Here is a 20,243-nt window from a genome sequence, read left to right as displayed (position 1 = left end):
AGTGTGAAGAAAGGAAGGCCCTCAGTCTCTGTGTCTAAAGCAGAGAAATGATGAGGTTATAATCGGAATTAGAAGTAAATGCCTATAAGACCCATGGCACCTATTTGGAGAAGGGTATTTCATAATATTTATTAGACCATATGGTGAGAGTATTTTTTTTTACTATATTTTAATGGTGAAAGTATCTAAAATACTTGAAATAAATTACTAGAAATTTGAAATTTTCCCTATCAGATTTCATCTTGATTAATTTGTTTATCTGTCATTAAATCTTTTTTCCAGAATTAATCCCCATTTTACACTCATTCCTGTTTGTTTTCCAGCTCTTGGAACTGAGCCCAAGCTCTCTTTCTCTTGCTACATCTCTAATCCCATTTTATAGCAATTTCTAATCACTGTGACCTTACAGCACTGACAACTAATCCAAATTTAGTTTTAGTTCCTAGTCTTATTCCATTGCTTTTAAAAAATACTGTTGTGTCATTACAGTTGGCAAGCCTAGTTAAAAGGAATAGCCAAGGAAAGCAAAATAACATCTTAGGGAATACACACCTCCCATTTTATAATCATCTCCTTGGGTTGGGATGCTTGAACCCTGATGTTCTGTGGATTCTTGTCCGGAGCTGAGAAATGACAAGCATTAAAAATATCTTTATATTTTTTAGTAACCAGTTGGCTAAACATCATATAACTCCACCCAGCCCCTCAAACACCCAATAATTAAATATTTTATATTTATTAATTTCAATAAATCTCATTGCTATGAAGATGATACATTTTATTAAAAGGAGTAAAACAACACTCTCAGAGTGCTGTATTTGCTATACTGTGGATAGTACATGATTTACTACATATACCTTAAATTTAAGCCTACTAATTAAAATTCTAATCCTGATTTAATATACTTGTTTTCATTTTCAAACTGTACTTTTTTATCAGAATTATTGAGATATGTATATGATGTGAATATATACCTCTAGAAAATGAAATTGAAATTCATGTATCAACATCAACAAGCAACTTTTATGGATATCAAATTGATATAGCATGCAATACACACATGAAATAAATTCAGGCAGATGCATTTTATTAGAAACATCCTAACAAAAATTTTAACACTGAGTCCAGTATAAACTAAAATCATGTGGGCAACATGCTTAATTTACTCGAGGAAAAGCAAACACCATATTAAACCATGACACTGCCCAATGCTAATTCTGTAATATATATTGTTTACAATGTCTCTATTGATTATTCATAAAAATATACTGATGATTTAGATAAGTATGGAAATAAAAATGCCAAATGCATAAGATGTAACACTAGCACACAGTTTTAAAATTTTAAAAGATTTCATATGAGCTAAAAACATTTCTTTGGAAATGAGTCCATGGCTTTCTCTGTATATTGAACTTCCATTTAGAATTTACATGATGAAATACGCTTCAACTGTGATATTTAGCTATATTGAAAACTGTTCAGAGTAATGTTTTTTTCAAATACCATACCCCAATGCCAATCTTCTGTTCACTATCAAATAATTACACAACTCTAAAAATTAAAATGCACTTCCAATATTTTACATTGCTAATTTATAGAACTTTTCAAATTATTTGGAGGAATTGAAAATCCTACATTACATGTTTGATCTTTTTTTTTAAAAGAAATATGTTCAAAAACAAAGAGACCTCCATACCTGCTGGTGGAGTTTCATGATGGTCCGATGGACGGCTGGCATGACTTCTCCCCACTTCATTCACAGCTATGACCCTGAACTGATATCTCACATATGGAGCCAAAGATAACACAGCCTCTGTTTCTTCTCCTTGGACTCTAGTTAGCTCCTGCCACTTCCCAGGTTCCTCTCTGTTCCCTTCAAATTCTATAATGTACTCTGAGGTAAGAACAGGATCAAACCATTAGATAATATTGAATTTGTTGAAGATCTACTAAGATTTATTTGCCATATTAAATGCTCAAAACAGAAGAAAAAGGGAAGTGATTATTGGTACTGACAGAACAGTAAAAAGCATTTTCCTTCAAAGCGTGAAGCGCTGTGTTCATTTCTCAAACCCACATAAAAAAGCTGGTGGTGTACATTTGTAATCAGTAAGGGGAAGGTGGAAACAAGAGAATCCCTAAAGTTCCTAGGCAGCTAGTCTCATCTACTGGATAAGTCACAGGCCAATGAGAGATCCTGCCTCAAAAACAGTCAAACAAATCAGTACCACCCAATATTAAGGAGTGAAACCCAAGGTTGACTTCTGACTTACATACACACACACACACACACACACACACACACACGCACATGCACACGCACACGCACACGCACGCACGCACGCACGCGCACACACACATCTGTATACACAGGAACTTGCATACAACACATATACAACAAAAACAACAAAAAAAGTTGAAGAAAAAAGTAATGTCATTTACAAGAATATGAGTAAAAGTAAAGAAAATCATCTTAAGTAAATTAAGCCAATCTCAGGAAGGAAAAATTATCTGTCCATTTTCATTTGTGGTTCTTAGATTTCATATAAGCACATAAAATCATGTACATGTATGTGACATGAAAGTAGAATTAACATTGCCAAGCCAGATAGGTCAAAAGGTATAAATAAGAAATGGTCAGTAGAAGAGAAGTTAGGACAGTATGAGGAGGGTATGGTCAAGGCATAATACATACTTGTGCAAAAACTTTAAAAAATTAAGTAATTAAATACAGTTTATAGTAGTATTTTAAGAAGGTTAATCCAGGAGCTGGAGAAATTGCTCAATAGTTAATAGCATTTGCTGCTCTTACAAAAGACAAGATTCAGTTTCCAGCACCTACACAACAGCCCACAATCGTCTGTAACTCTAGTTCCAGACAATACAATGTCTTCTTATGACATCCACAGGTACTTCACTCATGTGGTACACAGACATATAAAAAGACACACACACACATACACATACACACACACACACACACACACTAATAACACACAAGTCTAATTAAAAAAGAAAGATAATCTACCAATGGAAATTAAAATAGCTATGATATTAATTTTACTCTGTTGGGTAAAGATGAAGGTCATTTCAAATCTTCCTACCGCTGATATTGCTGTTGTGGTCATCTCCAGCTTCCCAGGATAGCCGGACACTCCTGTTTTGTCTTTCTGACAAAAGAAGGTTTCCTGGAGGATCTGGAACACCTAGTCAATAACAAAAGATAGCTGTAACATGACAGTGAACAGCTTACAGGAGAACTGAGGGTGCCAGAGCAGAGATGGTTCCATGTGGCAGGCACCACCTTTTTCAAGGGATGTCAAGATCATTGGTCATCAGCCAAGTTCAGCTTCCTGAGAGGAATTAATAGTCAAAGCTTCCAATTTATCTGTAAACTCTCCACTCTGAGGATGAACTAGGCTGATGTTAAAATAGTCTTTTTATACACTTATGATTCTTTAAAGTTTAGAAAGCACATTTGTTTTATTATTCTTCTCTTATACCCGACCACAGCTTCCCCTCCCTCTACTCCTCCCAGTTCTCTCCCACCTCCCTCCCCCGCAGTCCCATGCCTCCACCTCCCCTGATAAAAAAAGCAGGCCTCTTTTCTATGTTATTTTATTTAGTCAGAGTGTTTGCCTCTCTTGGGCACTGATTCAAAGAGAAGCTGAGTCCTGAAAATATTTTACTTTTGTCAGTGATGCAAAAAAATATTAATAAAACAAAATATCAAGAAACTATCTGTTGTGGGATAATCTTTTTGTACATTGTGAAGATGTGTCTTTGCCAAGGTGCTTTCTGAATGGTTTAATAAAGAAATGAATGGCTAGTAGCAAGGTAAAAGAAGATAGGTGGGATTTCAGGGAGAGAGAGGGAGAGGAAATGAATCTAGGCATGAGACAGATGCCAGCAAGACATGGAAGGAGTCGGACATGCAGAGTGAAAGAAAGCTAAAAGCCACACGGCAGAATGTAGATTAATAAAAGCAGGTTAATTTAAGTTATAAGAGCTAGTTGGGAACAAGTCTGAGCTAAAGGCCAAACTTTCATAATTAATAATAAGTCTCTCCATCATTATTTGCAGGCTGGTGGTCCAAAAAGTCAGATGGGAACACTTGCTACACCTACCTGAGAATTTGTCCAAGCTTAGCTGTACTGTGTTTCTTTATAAACAAACATGATCTTAATACTTGGGGTGGAAACAAAAGACAGCTATAAAGAAAGCAGATTGCTGCTTTGCTGCCCTGATTCCCAGGCTCAGAGACACCCACAGTCTCCCTTCCCTTCTGAGACCACTGAGCTGTACACATCTCGGCAGCCCTAGAGCTTCTATTTCAAATGAAGTCTTCTTCATAACTATTTCCCTGTTGGACACAACTGTTCTCAAAAGACCACACTTGACTGACAGGGCATTGGAAATGTCTGGAGAAGAATATTTAACAATGAATGGCATCTATTCTTCATGTCTGGTTTACTGAAGGAGGGATGATCAGAATGAGCACTTGCAAATTTCTTGCCTATGTGATGATTATATATGGTCAAGTTTAGGAGATATGATGGGTCTCTGGTAGATCACTGATTTCCTCCAGTTCATCCTGATCTATGTGCCAGGCTCTTCTCTGTGGGACTAGAGTATCTTTAGGAGAAGGGATTGTCTTACTAATCTTTGTATTGTGCATGATGCCTTGCACATAAGTGTTTTGTGACTAAATGAGAAATTGAAAAACATATTGTCATTTCAACCATGCATATAATTATTCTATTAAATGAATAAAAATTGTGCCCTATGGTTATAGATAAACAAGACAGGGACCATGAACTTTGCATGGCTCTTCTGCAATTGATTTGGGATTTTATTATAATTAGTGATAGTCAGTTGTACATGTGTTATAACAGCTTTTATAGGATGTTGGCCTGGTTTCTGCAAAATGTGGGAAATAATTGTATAATAGAAGATGCATATTGGGCACTGGTAAGTGTAACAGAAACCGATAAATCAAAAGCAATGACAAATATTTAAGTGTTAAGATACATGGTTATATCATATATATGATATATGTATGTCTCCATGGTAAAAAGAAAATGTTATCTTAAACTTTAGTTTAAAATTTGCTCTAATATTCTCAAGTATTCAAGAACATATGCTTTAGCTTGGAGGAGACAGTAAAGCTATTGCCATGCTTGCCTTCACTATTTGGCAAATTCTTGTTGAATGTACATTTACAAAAAGCTTTGTTTATAGTTCAGAAAGCAACATGCTTACTTTTAAAGTTTGGCACATGACTCTATTCCAAGGTCAAGGACTTAAATAAGGAAATGTTTCCCCAGGAGAGGGCTTCGTGATCAGACTGCTTGCCAGGGGTGTACAAACCACACCCAGTCCTCTCTCCTCACAAAATGTGTTTCTTCAACAGTGTTCTATAATTGCCAGCTTGGAGAATTTACTTTTCTCTTTGGGATTTGCTAAGAATCCAACACATCCTGCGGTTTCCTCGCCGATCCCAATTACCATGTTTCACTTGAGATGAAAATCTGACTTCTTCAGCCAGCCATGACATGGAACCAGAAGAACAAAGGCTTTGAAAACTGCTTCTTAAAATATTTTATACTAAAACTTCTGGAAATAACTTCTAAACAAATTTGTTTATGTCTAGGTTTTAAAACACTGTTTTCTAGGATAAAATATTCTAGGAGCTACACCTATGACTAATTTTATGGTCAATTATTGATATATTTTAATCAAAAATTAAAACTAAATAAAATATAATTTAAAACCAAGGAAGCAGTTTTAAAAAGTTATCCTATCTTATCTAAAATTCTTTATTAAATTGTTAGGAGAGTACCAAGAACATAAATGGTATCTATGGTCATAGCTACTAGCTGGGTGGTTGTGATGCCACCGCCGCCGGCCTGTGCCACCTCCACCTGGCTGTTGGTGCACGCCTTTAATCCCAGCACTAGGGAGGCAGAGCCAGGCACATCTCTGTGAGTTCAAGGCCAGCTTAGTCTACAGAGTGAGATCCAGGACAGGCACCAAAACTACAAAGAAAAGAAACCCTGTTCAAAAAAAAAAAAAAAAAAAAAAAAAAAAAAGAGGAAGACTAATATGAGGGTGAATTTTAATATTTGCAATGAAACTCAGAAGGTGGGCGCTGACAGCAAAAAGCCAACCTTTCCTTGCTGCCATCACTCAAAATATGGAGGTTGAAAGCTCATGTGTCCAGATGCTCTGTACTCATGACACCTGAGATGCAGCTTGCCAGATACTCAGCTTCTGTGACTTGCAAATACTGCTGGAATAGCTACCAGAGAATGAAATATTTCCACTTGCAGAGTCCCGAGGAAACTCACTTACCTAGAGCTAAAATCTCACCCACCGAGCCAAGTCTATACTTTCTATGATATAAGATGTACTACATTGGCCTCAACTTAGCAGCTATTGGCTTCATATAAAGGAATCCAACACCAGCTTACTCACTTCCCATAGAAGGGAATTGTAAGCTGTCAGTAGTGGGCCATCTCAGGTAATATTTAGCTCATTACACTAGGAAATGTCAAAGATGTTAGCAGGGAAGTCCTTCTTAAATGCATGTGGTATCCATGAAAAAAAAAAGTATCCAGAGCCTGTTTTTTGAGGTTGGCTTGAAATTCTAATGGTAGGAAAATCCCTTGAGAAGGAATTGTTTAGGAAAAGCCTTTCTGGAAGAACTGTGACTTTGGCAGTGAGATTCAGCAAGCCTACATACAGGGAGAGAAGAAGGGGTATGATTGCCCTCCATACTTCTCAGGATGTTACACCTGCATCAAAGGAAAACTACAGCTTAAATGGTTTGCTGCTGTTGTCTTTACAGAGCAGGCTTGCAGATGGAAGAGCTGGTGGTGAGTCAATGGAGAAAGGCAATTGGAAAGCAGCCAGCAGAATGGTCTGAGGGCTAAAAACTCTGGTGATTTCAGGGCTAATTGCATTGATTGCACTAGCGAAGTGTGCACACTGTTTTCCAATTAGTAATTAAAAAAATCAAAGATGTTCCTTTACCGAATACTTAATGTCTGTGCTCAGCTTCCTGGGGCCTTGGGAGCTCAACCTAAGGTTCTGGTGTAGACTATAAACACCAGGTATTGACCACTGGACACTCCCATTCTCCAGTCTTAAATGGAGTCCTCTTCCATTCTCAGCCCCACTTCTCTGAACATTAGTAATGGGTGGATTGAGACCTTTGTTTTTCTTTCCACTGCCAGCATCGCTTATCTCCTGCTGCTACTGGCAAACTTCCCAAATAGGGAAAAGGCATTAAGCATTAATTAATTTCTTTTATGTGAGAAGAGTAGAAATAATTTAAAAATGAAGTTGCAGTTCAAACAAACAAACAAACAAACAGAAAACCAAATTTTACTTAAAGAGCAGAGGCTCAAGAAATCAGTGGCTTTAATACCTAGAAACAAGGGAAGTCAAGTGCTCACAGGAAGCATGTGCAGAGATTCTGTTTTCACTTACCGAGGACGGTTACTTGAGTTTTCTCAGAAATGCTATCAAGAGCAGTTTGAGCAGAACAGGAATAAATACCCTGATCTTCTACCGAGATGTTAGATATGGTCAGATTAGCTCCATCAATCACTATTCTGTTGGGGGCAGAGGGCAAACACAAAGTACATGATGAATATCTCCAACAGCAGAAATACAGTCCTTTAGCAACACATGATGCAAGTTCCTTTAAGGTAAATGATTCCAGGCAGAGTGATGAAAACAGTTCAAACAATGCAAATGTTACCAGAGAAGGTCACAGATGAAAACTGGGAATACAGTCTCACAGTATATACACATGACTACACAGTATTAAATGGAATCACATTTTAACAAATTACAAAATCCAATCCACAGGTTGTGATGGAAGTCTGGGCTGGCTGCCGTATTTAAGAAACATATCACACTAACAGAGCTAGGATTTTGTGATTTTTGGTTTTCAGTTTTTAAAGACAGGTTTTCTCTGTGTAACCTCCCTGGTTCCCAGGCTGTCCTGGAGCTCTTTCTTTACCAGGCTGGCCTGGAACTCACAGAGATCCACCTTGCCTCTGCCTCCCAAGTGTTGGTGTTTATATAATTATTATTATATGAGGAAATCTCATACAGAATCAATGAGGATGCTTCTGAAAAAAGAAGATTCTAGAACCCTACCCAGTTCTATAGAACCATAATATTATGATAGAATCACACAATATCTTTTTTTAAATTTTATAATTTAATATACTAGCCACGGATTCCCTTCTTCTCCCCACTCTGGTGCCCCTCCCCTTTCCCATCTCCTCCAGGGCAAAGACTACCCTGGGGATTGAGTTCAGCCTGGTAGATTCAGTCCAGGCAGGTCCAATCCCCTCCTCCCAGGCTGAGCCAAGTGTCCCTGTATAAGCCCCAGGTTCCAAACAGCCAGCTAATGCACTGAGGACAATATCTTTTTTAATGTTTCCCTGTCCTCTACTTCCAAGATGTAATAATGGAAGCATTTAATGTATTTGAACACTAGGTGGCAGTCCTGTACTTCTTTCTGCAAATCATTTCAAGTAGCTTTTTTTAAAATTCATTTTTATGTATTTTGCTAGTTTGCAATAGTTTGTCATACAAAAGTCATTTTTTTCATTTTTATTTTTTACTCTAGACGTATAGACATATTATCAACATGAATCCTCATATTTTTTACATAAAGTACTATTGAATTTAAAATATAGTCACAATAATAGCTATTAGTTGAAAAATACTGTAAGCAATGGCTTTTTTATGAAAAGGATGACAGCCTTATATAATTGAAAATTTTAATGTTAAATTAATAAACTGAAAATTTTTGAAGACTAGAAAGCAAAACTGAATGATATGTGACTGACTTTGGCTGGAGGTAGTGCCCCTCGTTCTTACATCAATTTGTATAATGAGAATTTGCCAGTCAGTACTACTAGTTGTTTGTGGGGAAGAATCCCACTATAATAAGTTAGGGGTCACAACTGAAACTAATGCCTTTGCAAAGAGAAATGGCATATATACATATACACAGATATTAAGACAATGAGGCCAAGTAAGTGGCAGCCAGGAAAGAAACCGACTAGAGAAATGATGAATGAATTGTCCAAAAAAGAATAGTGAACAATGATCTGTCTCTTATATTTTCTAAGACCATCAAATCTTAATTCACTATAATCGTATGCTCCAGATTTTTGTTCCTTTCCATTGAGTCATGTTATAAATGTAGAGGTAGAAGGACATCTAGCAGATAGTGTGAGGGCACAAATCCCTTAAGGCCCAACATTGAGATTTGAAAACCACTGAGTTTTAATCCATTTTTTTTTAAACCAAGACTCTGCTGAGATCTCATCAAAAGAGAACTTGGGCTATTTCCAGACCTTCTGAGTTACCATGTAACTTCAGATGAGATTTGACTTCAAAATGATAAATTCCTAGCTCTTACTCAAAGACAATAGAAGCTGAGGCAGAACTGACCTTTGTGCCATTTAACAGACAAAGCAGCCTTTCTCTTTTGATTCTATTGGATGCTACTGATCCCTTTATCTTTTTGTTGCCCTTAAACGCCAGTGATTCTCAACAGCCATTCAAACTTTCCTCTTTGTTCTATGTTCTGTATTTCTCCTGTTCAGAATACTCAGAAATGCAGCTCTAGCCTTTATACACATGAACTCTCCATTCACAGATTCAACTGATTATGGATGGACAATGTCTTTTAGATTTGCATCTGTACTGAACAGGTACACTTTCTTGTTGTTATTCTCTAAATCGCACTGTAGAGTGACTATTTGCTGAGCATTCCCACTGTATCGATTATTAAAAATGCTGTAAATGTAACCTACATCATGAATAAAGGCACGAGATTCAAATAGAACACCCTTTTATAGAACACACTTGACCACACTGATTTTGGTATCTGCCTAGGATTCTGCAAGCTACTTCTAGAGATATAAGGGCCAGCTAATGCGGGCCATATGTTATAACAGGATAAGGGGTTTTATGGGCGAGAAGAACTCGTGTGAGACTGGCAGATAGAAGGGAATGGACACTGCCCTTCTAGGAAGCAGTGGGGACAATGGCTCTGGCAGACAATGGGGTAGCAACAGTTAACCTGTCCTGTGGCATCGGCGGGGGGGGGGGGGGGGTGATGGGGGGGGCAGGGTGTCTGAGGAGGAGGCAGAAGTTTTCAAAAACCTGGACAACAGATGTACTGCCCATGAGCAAGAACCTCCCAAAACAGCAACATCTTCCTCTTTCAGTCTTCCCACTGATTTGGGAAGCCCCTAAACCTATGCAGCTAATCTGCATCTCTCATCTGACTTCTCCTTCCTGCACTGAGAGGAGAAACCATGCTTCATAAAAATGAGCACAAGCAAGAAGAAGAACATATAAAATAAATAAAGCAGATATTTTAAGACCTCCTGAATTGATTTGAAGAATGAGACATTTGAATCGGTTTTTGTTCTTTAATGCAGTGTGAATAATTTGGGGACTGTTTTTGTTTTTTTTTTTCCTAATGTGAGATCTTAAATTCATATGCACCAATGTCGTTCCCTAGCAGTGTACTTACCTGCCATCTTCTGTGCCATTCATTTCGAAAACCTCCCCATCTTTACTCCAGGACAACTTCAAACTGTGTTTCAAATGTGAGTCACACTGGCTTTCACAGTGTAGTTCAAGCACGTGTGATTTGGGGATTCGAGGATTCTTTGGAGAAACTCTGAGCTTTGTAGCGTCTGTATGTTTTTCAGTCAAACAAAGGTGAGTTAGAACTACAGAGCACAGTCCACTTTGTTATTCAATGTCTATAACCTTAAAATTGTCATGACGCTGTCAAATTTACATGCAATGTGTCACACTGTAACTTTCTAACATTAAACCTGAGAAAATTTAGGTGCAAGCACAAACTAATATTAGCATGATTTCTTACTATTCTTTGCTAAAGTAAATAACTAAATTGTGAGCTGACAAATATCTCTAGAGGTTGAAAACAACATAATTTCTCATTGTGTATCATCCAGATATATAATCATGTTTTAAGGAAAATTGGAAAGTTAGTTGATTTTATATTAACATACTTATTATTAAGTCAGAAACACGAGCTGATATGGTGAAGCCCTAGTATAAATGTGCTATCCACACAAACATGGGGGATTAGACATAAGCCCTGCAAAAGGGAGGCCAACACTTGTTTTCCTACTCAGAGGTACTCCCAGAGCTTAGGAGGGAGGACACTGTAAACATTGAATATTTACTTGTGGAGTTTCTTGCTGAATGAATGTGGGAGAATAATAACTCAGGATAAAAGCAATTGCTGCTATCAAAACCATGAAGCTAAAAGATTTTAAAAAATTAAAATAAAAATGTCAGTGAAGCCTGAGTCTATAAGCAGCTTCCAAGGACTTCACTGAAGGGGAAAGCCTGGTTGATGTTCCTAGTTTAAAGAGAACAAAGAAAGTCTGCCCAAGCTGTCAGGCTGCTTTTTTTTTCTAGCATCAAACTTCTATGATTTTGTTGAATGCTCAAGCAAAACTGGTACTACCTCAAGTTCACTACTTGATTTAGTATAGATAAATAAACATAGAATTGAAACTATACCCAAATAAGCCAGGTGGTGGTGGTGCATGCTTTTAATCCCAGCACGAGGGAGGCAGAGCCAGTCGGATCTCTGTGAGTTCAAGGCCAGCCTGGACTACAGAGCTAGATCCAGGACAGGCACCAAAACTACAGGACAGGTTTCTTCATAGAAACCCTGTCTGGGGATGGGGGGGGGGGGGAAGAAAATATACCCAAATAGAAATTTCTTAAGATATAGGTGGTCATCTACCACTAACAATCTAACAATACACAGTGACCTGCTAAGATGGCCCCAATCCACGGATATCACATCCTGCCATACTACCAGTAGTTTTTCAGATGAAATACAATGGAGGGCTTTTGAGAAATGATCAAAGGACCTTCAACAGGTACTCAAAATGACACTGTTTTCTCTGAGAAAACAGAGAGAAACCAAAGCCATGTGAGAACTCATGAAAGCAAAGGCAAAATAACAATACTTCTAATATCCAAGTTGGCTGTGATGACGGCTTTTCCCATTGCATTGTCTACCCAACAAGAGTATGATCCCGCATCTTCCTCAGTAGTTCTGTAGATCTCCAGTGTGCCGTTTTCATGGGTATGGTACCGATGACCTTCAAGGGGATGTGCTTCATCAGCCACTTCCCTGTGGAGATGCAGAAACGAGTCATTTTGGATTAGGACACAATTCTGTACCCTTCAAATACTGGTCACTGATGTTATCTAGGCTCACACCTTCTTTGGGTGCTTGGTAGACCATCTTAAATCTTTTTGTAGCAACTATTTTCTCTCCTAGAACTGTCCAGGATGTAAATCAGGGCTGACCAACAGACTATGGCTAAAAAGACCCCAATTCCCACCTTGGACAGTTGCCTCTGTCTGCCTCATAGATTCTAGCACTGCTTTACATATGTCCTAAAGCTTAATAAATATTTTCTGGCTTATTTATGGTGAAGCCTTTAGTTAATGATTGCTCCAGGCTAGCAAATGGGAAAGCTAGTAATTGAAACAGATAATGAACCTTCCCAACCTCCCACTGTCCTAGGAGAACATTGGTCATTCAGAAATATTATAAGCCAGGAAGTCTTGCCTCTCCTGTGGACATGCATTACATTTACCCTATCAACCTCAGGCTCATTTTCTCCACCATTCATCCATTCTCCAAGCATTTCTTGTCACAGCTTGATTAACCCCGTGCATTTCACAGTAAGTGATTGCTTGTGCTCACAGTTGCAGAGGACAAGTGAGCCACCGGCACAGGTTTTACAAAGTGAGGGCTAGGTTGAGAGGCCCGCAGGACTTGCCTCAGATGCAAAATGTAAAAGCATTTTCAAAAATCAAGGTAAGCAATATTTTAATCAAATATTCCTAAAGGTCAAAACCAAAAAGAAAAACATCACAGTTGACTTAGACAAGATGCAACTCTGATTTTTGCATAGCCTGACCTCACTTCTTTCACTCTAGGCCCTGGAGAGGAATAACACAATAATGTCACAGTGAAGTAATCAAACTTTATCAGTAAAGCAACTAACACGGTATATGCTTATGGTGATAAGTTTAAACTTAACATTATTATTAAAATCAAAATGAATGTTAGCAAAGTCTTCAGTGTGTAATTGGCTGTATGTTAAGATAAACAAGCAGACAGCCCAGGGACCATAACAACCCTTAGATAGTCCCATCACTGACAAAACAAATTCATCTTTAAAATTGTCTTAGGAATCATTTTAATTCTCTCCTTTATGAACACAATTGACTCTGTATATTTCTTCATGTTAAAAAAAAAAAAAAAAAAAAAAAAAAAAAAGAATCCCAGAATTCGAGTCAATGTTTTCAGGAGGGATGAGTAATCAAAATTTGCTTCTTTATTTTTCAGAGGCATTGACTCTCTGTGGCGGCACAGACACAGTGCAGGCTGCCAAATGGTGGCTCGAGGGTCCCCAACATCCATTCCCTTAATGGAGCAGCGAGTCATCTTACCAGATTACTGTGGCCTTGGGTGAAGCAAAGTACTCGCAATGTAAGAAGGCACTATACCCAACTACCGTCGCATAATTTTCTTCATTCTTTGTTTGTATCAGTGGGACAACATCTGGTCAGAAATAAAGATAAGGTTTTAAACCTTTCTGCCTGAGGTTGTCCTCTGGCCTCCACCTGAACACAAACATACATATTCCCACACCGATCTTAACACACATCCCCAAATCAAGCTGGTACTTGTGACTATAACTTTGAGCTTTTTCCTTCAGCAAATAGCAGGTGAAGTCAGGACTCAGGTCTGCTCACCTACAACGTCAATATTGGCACTGGCAAGGATGGTCCCATGGATATTTGAGGCTTCACATTGATATACAGCAGTATGGTTTGGTTGTAGATTTGTAAAACTGATTTCCCTGGGGAACATAACGTCACCAGGAAATGGATGATCTGAAAGAGAAGAGAGAATTTCAGTATGATAAAGAACAGAATATAAAATATTTATGAACCATTTATTAAATGTGTCACACAGAATCTATATTTGAAGAACAGTTTAGGGTGAAAAATAGTTCACTGAAGTCACATCTTTACAGTTTGCTCAAATCAACATGGGTGCTTTTTCAGACCCTTTTGCATTTGCAACATCTTTTCAAATTACGTTTTCAAATAAATATTATGAGAACCCATGCTGCCCTACAGCTCAATGCCTCTTTGTATACCTACTTATGATAAGGCTGGAGGTGACCTGTTTGACATCTGAGTCCTACTGTGAGGGAACTCATACTTCAGCATCTGCATCTAGATGTCACCAGTGCATAGCAACACAATAGAGCCTAACTGGCCCTGGTTTCTCTCTTGACAACATTTTCTCTGGTTCATTTTTTTCCCTTCCTACTATTTTTGGATTTATTCCATTATTTTGGGTGATTTACATTATCATTTAGCCAATTCAAGTATGTAGCTCACAACTCTTAATCCTTTCTCCTTCCCTAATTCCTTCCTATTCACCCCCTTCATCTTTTTGAGAGTAGTTGCCATGTCTACAACTTTTTAGGAATAAAATCTACACTACTTTCTATAACGATGTCCTTTTTACTCCCTGGTTTCTGAAGTTACTAGAGGGTATTTACTTATATCTGAAGATTTGGAGTTAAGAACCAGAGATGAGAAAGAACATGTGGAGTTTATCTTTCTGGGTCTGAGTTACTGCACTAAATATTATATTCTCTAGTTACATCTATTTATTCCCAAATTTCATGTTTCATTTTTCTTTACAGATGAATAGTGTTCCTTGGTATATATACCATATTTACATCATCCATTTATCAGTTGAAGTACATTTAGGTTGTTTCCATTTCTTATCTATTTGTGAATAGAGGTCAGTCCTAGAAACATGTTCATTCAGAGAGCATTGAATAGATTCAATATCTTGTATTTATATGTTTGTTCTTATGTGTATGTGTGTGTCTATGAGTGTGTCTCCCTCTGTGTTGAGTAACACTAATGACAAAAGAACAATAATGACTAGAGCAGCTGTGAATTTAAGAGGGAAGGTCCAACAAAAAATTAGAAGGAAATGATGCAATTACATTTTAAATGAATTTTAAAAACACATTAAAACACAGTACTATTGATTAAAAATATACTTATCTGTTGGAAATTAGAGTACCTAACACTTTTGTGGGCTTATTAAGAGCCACAGAATCCCACTGGGTATAGCCAATGTGTTATTACATTGTTTCTGCTTAGAACCTATTATATCAGCATTTACAAGGCTTTGTAAGCATCACTTTTAGAGAAAATGAACATCTTACAGCATCTGGCAACAAGTTGGGCTCTAAATAATCCCTTGTCTTGACACACAAGAAATGAAGAAAAATGTTTTGTGCTAGAATTTTTGAGCAAGGGACAACAATTGAAGAAATTTTAGTTTAAATGACAACAATAAATATTTTCTTTCTCCTTGTATTTCCATCATACAAAATAACAATTACATTAAACTTCATGCAGTGGGAAACAAGAACTGCTACATATTGGGAGACTGTTTTATACATTTTTTTCTCACTAGAACCATAATGTATGCATTCCTTCAGTCAGCTGAGATGCCTGTATCCATGCAGAGGTATAGTGTGTTACTAACACCTAAGCATAACAAAGCAGTGTGTAAATATTTGTGGAAACATCTGAAATAAGTGCAAAGGATGACATCTTATTCATGAAAGTTCCCTATCAGTAGATAGAAATATAGGTTCTGATGTTCACTCACAGAACTATGACTATGTGCCTCAACAACAACAACAACAAAACCACCCAGGTGTGAATAAGGCTGAGGACTTTGAGATTGAGGAGTTATGCTACTATTCAGGTGGGCCCGGTGTGACTACATTGCTTCTTGAAAATCAGAAACTCTTGTCTGGCTATAAAATCAGAAAGGGTTGGGCATGAGAAAATGACCATGGTGACAAGGATATCAACTATGAAGATGGAGGAAGAGAGCCATGGGTGAAGAATATAGGCAGCCTGTCATAACTGAAAAGGAAATGGATGCAGATATAAAGAATGAGACAGGGTAAAGAGGGAGAGAGAAAGTGAGAGAGATACTTGGATTTCCTTGCAGAGAGTCTTATATTGACCTCTTAACTTTCAGAATTATACAACAGAAAAATTGTACTGGTTCAAGTGACCAAACTTCTGAGAATTTGTTATAGCACCATCAGAAAGCTAATATCAACCTTTGAGGCAATTTATCAGCTACCTCTTCAGGATTAACAAGGTAGATAGCCTTTCTAAATTCTGTATGACAGAAATCGTAAAGGACACCATGAGGGATTACGTCTCTGATCTCTTCCTTTATTCCTCTACTATTACACAGTCTGGCAGAGCTAATCTTGTCACCCCCATGTTCTGCCTTATATCACAGGCCCCAAGGGCAGCTTTGAATCAATACAGTATTGCAAAAGAAGAATTAACACCAAATCTTCATGTTTGGATAAAAAACAACTAACCCTGACTTATCTCTCCTTCTGGAAATGTGTTTGGAGACTTCACAATATACTACACATTGAAAAAACATAATTATTCTAAAGAAAACATAACTTTCAATAGTATCTACCAAACTATCCTAGTTCTGACATAATCCCAGGATTCTTTCTAGATGATTCTCTCTCATAAAGTAAATGAGAACAAGACAATATGGTTGGAGATCCCTCCACTCAAATTCACTCTTTTCTAGGCTCCATTCTAGCCATGAATTTACTTGTATTGTGTCCTCAAGTAAATACTGTAATTTTCATGAGCCTTGGCCATTGCCTCTGAAAAGTGAAGAATAAAAAGATCCGTTTTTCAAAGGTTTTCTCAGAAATACTGGATGCCATATCTGTGGGAAAGTTTACAATAACTGTATTCATTTGGCTTAAGTCAGAAATAAGACTCATAAGGAATATGATTTTTTAAAAGTATAAGTCTAAAGAGATTTCAAATCCTTCTGTCAGACTGACTGTCATCCCACAGCGGCCTTGTTGCATGTGATGGAAAAAAGCTGTGCTCAATAGCTGTAGTAAGAGCACAGCTTGTAGTTCAACACTGGTTTCTGTGGTGATATGCTGTGTACTCTAATAAACTTGCCTGGGGATCAGAGGACAGAGCCAGCCACTAGATTAGACATAGAGGCCAGACAGTGGTGGCACACACCTTTAACCTCAGTACTGGGAAACACACACGCCTTTAATCCCAGAAAGTGACAGCAGGATGGAGAAAGGTATATAAGGTGTGAGGAAACAGGAACTAAGGCAGTTCAGCTGAGATCCTTTCAAGTGAGGATTCAGAGGATTTCAGTTACAAGATTCGTGGAGTTGGTGAGGTAATAGGTGGCAGTTGTGGCTTGCTCTGCTTCTCTGATCTTTCTGCTTTCACCCCAATATCTGGCTCCAGATTTTTTATTAAAAGACCATCTAAGATTCGAACACCAGGTTTCAGTACCTCACATGTCACCTGTGAACACAGCTCTTCTCATTTCATCCACCAAGCAAATCCATTGTCTCTACTTTGGAAATATCCACTACCTGACCACTCTGACAAATGTCTAGCCCGAGGCCTCAGTATCTTTCAATCACCCTTTTGCAATCATAGAGCTAAAGACTGCATTCAGAGATCAGAAAACTCCTTTAAACATTAATTACAAGGGCTGGTATATAGCTCAGTAGTACAGCACTTGCCTGGCATGTGAGAGGAAGCTTAGTTCAAACTCTAGTACTTCACAAACAAACAAAGCATAACATTCCTCACTCAAACTTGTCTAATCAAAACTCTATGACTGCCCATCTGTCATCAATCAAACCCCAATACCCTAATTGGGACTTGTCATCTTCTACACTCCGATGCCTTCATTTACTGAATGATTTCACCAGATAACAATGACCCTTCCTCATGCCCCAAGCTTAAGCCACACTGGGTTATTTTCTCCAGACACACATGCCTGGGGAGTCTTTTCATTTACTCATCTCTCTACTCCAAATACACTCAGACAGTAGATGGCAGCTGCCTTCCTTACCTTCTTCATCTCTCAAAGTATGTGTACTTTTATCATCATAAAGCTACCTTGCATTTGAACATTACACTCTCCTTGGGACTTAGCTATTTTCTATGTACAAATTTCTCAACAACATGACCTCTTCTGATTTTATGTCTTCTTTAATCTTTTTATAACCCATTGAATTCAATTAGTGCTGTCTGTATTTACATGGGTGGGGGCTATTCACTAGAGCATAGGCAACCTACCAGTGGCCATATGCCAAAAGAAAAATGTCTCCTCTTCAACATCCATCAAATGCCAATAACTCTTCAGCTAGAGGGGATGCCTCATAAATCCCGCACACTCACCCATGCTGGAGTTTTGACTGACAGGTCTCATATAGTTACTAATATGTGCTGTGAGTTCATGGGGACAATGTCTGGTTCATGTCTAGAAGAGAGCATTTCATAGCACTCCTCTCATTCTGTATCTCTTACATTCTTCAGTTTGCTCTTCTGTAATAGTCCATGGACCACAGAGGGGCCGGGGATACCAATTATCTTCAACACTTCATCCAGTTATAGTTCTCTTTATTAACCACTCTCTACTACAAACAGAAACTTCTCTGACCAAGCCAGAAAGCAGCCCTAATCTGGAGGTTTCAAAACCTGGCTGCTTGGGGGCCCACCCTTAAAGCTCTTCAGTATCAGGACAGGGATCCAAGCAGCAGGGATTGACTCCCTCACCCTCCTGTAGCTACCTCTCAGGGTTGCTGTTTTGTGCCAGATCCTATGCAAAACATTCTTTGAGTGGTGTTTTCTTCAAGCCACGTAACAGACCCACAAGCCACTGCTATTTTCATCTCCATTTAGCTTATGAAGAAACAGGTCTTAGGAGGGTAAGTCATATTCTTAGTCACACAGCTAGTCAATGATAGGATGGCCATGTAAACACAAGCAGTATGGTTCCAGAGTTCATAAACCACAAGAGACCTCTGTAGATAAATCACGACCTTAGCTAGCTGACTTATTCATCTCCTGCAGACACTACCACTGCTTCCATTCGGTAGCTTGAGGAACTTAAGCTTAGATAATTCATTGATCAGCTGGAGGCTACAGAACTGGGAAGGGCCACAGCCCAGGGAGGACTTAGGTTTGTGAAGCACAAGGAGGCCTGCCTAGTGTGGGGAACCAGGGCAAAGGAATAAATGGGAGCCATATACCTGCACTCAATACTCTTTTTCTCCATGAAGCTAACCAGAACATAACACATTACATAGGTTCTGTCCTGTGTGAACAAATACCTTCAGAATAGTCTCAGCTCTGGGCACAGATTAAAAACTTAGGGGCTTAGAGGCTGATGCAATGAGGACACTGCACCCTTAGTCCTGCTCCATTCCCATCTTTCCATGGCCACCCAATGTGGACAAGACTCCAGGGGATTTTCTAACGTGTCATCAGCAGTTCGGGAGCAGTTGTGTCATGTACTTTCAGGCTTCACATGCTTCCTGGCCACAACAGGGAGGCAATGTCTGACCAAAGGATATTCACAGCCGGGGTAGAGCCCAGGATAAGGGATATTGCATGGGTGCAAGAAGATTTAACTTCCAACTTATGCTTTCACCTACTAGGCTACTCTATCATTCCTTCTCATGGGCAGGAACAAGTGTTGGTTTGTGTTAGTCCCTTTCCTGATTCAGTCATTGGGTCATTACTTATAACATATATATTTAAGGTAGTGTGTGGATAAACACTATCCACGTCTCTTCCGCTGTGTTGGTTCCCATCAATCAAATTGCTCATAAAGAGGAATTTGTTAATTTTCTGGCAATGTTTTATGGTAATACAGCCCCACCCAGTCTACCTTAATACATCTCCAAACTGTCTGATGATATACTATGCCATCCAATTGCTGCCTTCCCCACCCTTTAGCTCTCGGGGGTTTTTGCTTTTAGTTTGTTTTTAACTCACTTTCAATTGGGAAGCCATTGACTTTCCATTTTATTGTGGGTTGAGGTTCTCCTTCTGCTTCACACAACAAGATGCCGTTGCTCCCCGTGCTGTACACTGCACTCTGAGGTTTCTTTTTCCAGCGTGGAGGCTCTAAACACAAAACAAAGAGATTTTCAGAAAGTGTATCCATAGCAAAAGATCCCATCTCTGTAAGAGGCCTG

At 38.5% G+C, this 20,243-nt stretch overlaps 1 protein-coding gene across 6 annotated transcripts in view; it reads right to left on the bottom strand.

The window, feature by feature from the left end:
- The window catches only part of Chl1 (cell adhesion molecule L1 like), a 206,536-nt gene that overhangs the window by 26,387 nt on the left and 159,906 nt on the right, over positions 1-20,243 (bottom strand). For all 6 annotated transcript variants that reach the window (XM_028872713.2, XM_028872717.2, XM_028872716.2 and 3 more), the window contains 9 exons: positions 20,041-20,172; positions 13,870-14,010; positions 13,564-13,675; positions 12,063-12,229; positions 10,577-10,742; positions 7,495-7,619; positions 3,105-3,206; positions 1,697-1,894; positions 553-623 (listed from right to left, as the gene is read on the bottom strand). In XM_028872713.2, coding sequence (XP_028728546.1) covers positions 553-623; positions 1,697-1,894; positions 3,105-3,206; positions 7,495-7,619; positions 10,577-10,742; positions 12,063-12,229; positions 13,564-13,675; positions 13,870-14,010; positions 20,041-20,172 — 1,214 coding nt within the window. The remainder of the gene's footprint in view (positions 1-552; positions 624-1,696; positions 1,895-3,104; positions 3,207-7,494; positions 7,620-10,576; positions 10,743-12,062; positions 12,230-13,563; positions 13,676-13,869; positions 14,011-20,040; positions 20,173-20,243) is intronic.

This window comes from Peromyscus leucopus, chromosome 3 (assembly GCF_004664715.2).
Source record: "Peromyscus leucopus breed LL Stock chromosome 3, UCI_PerLeu_2.1, whole genome shotgun sequence".
Classification (NCBI taxonomy): domain Eukaryota; kingdom Metazoa; phylum Chordata; class Mammalia; order Rodentia; family Cricetidae; genus Peromyscus; species Peromyscus leucopus.
Note: the sequence above shows the minus strand (reverse complement) of the source record. Positions and strands in the feature narration are given on the sequence as shown.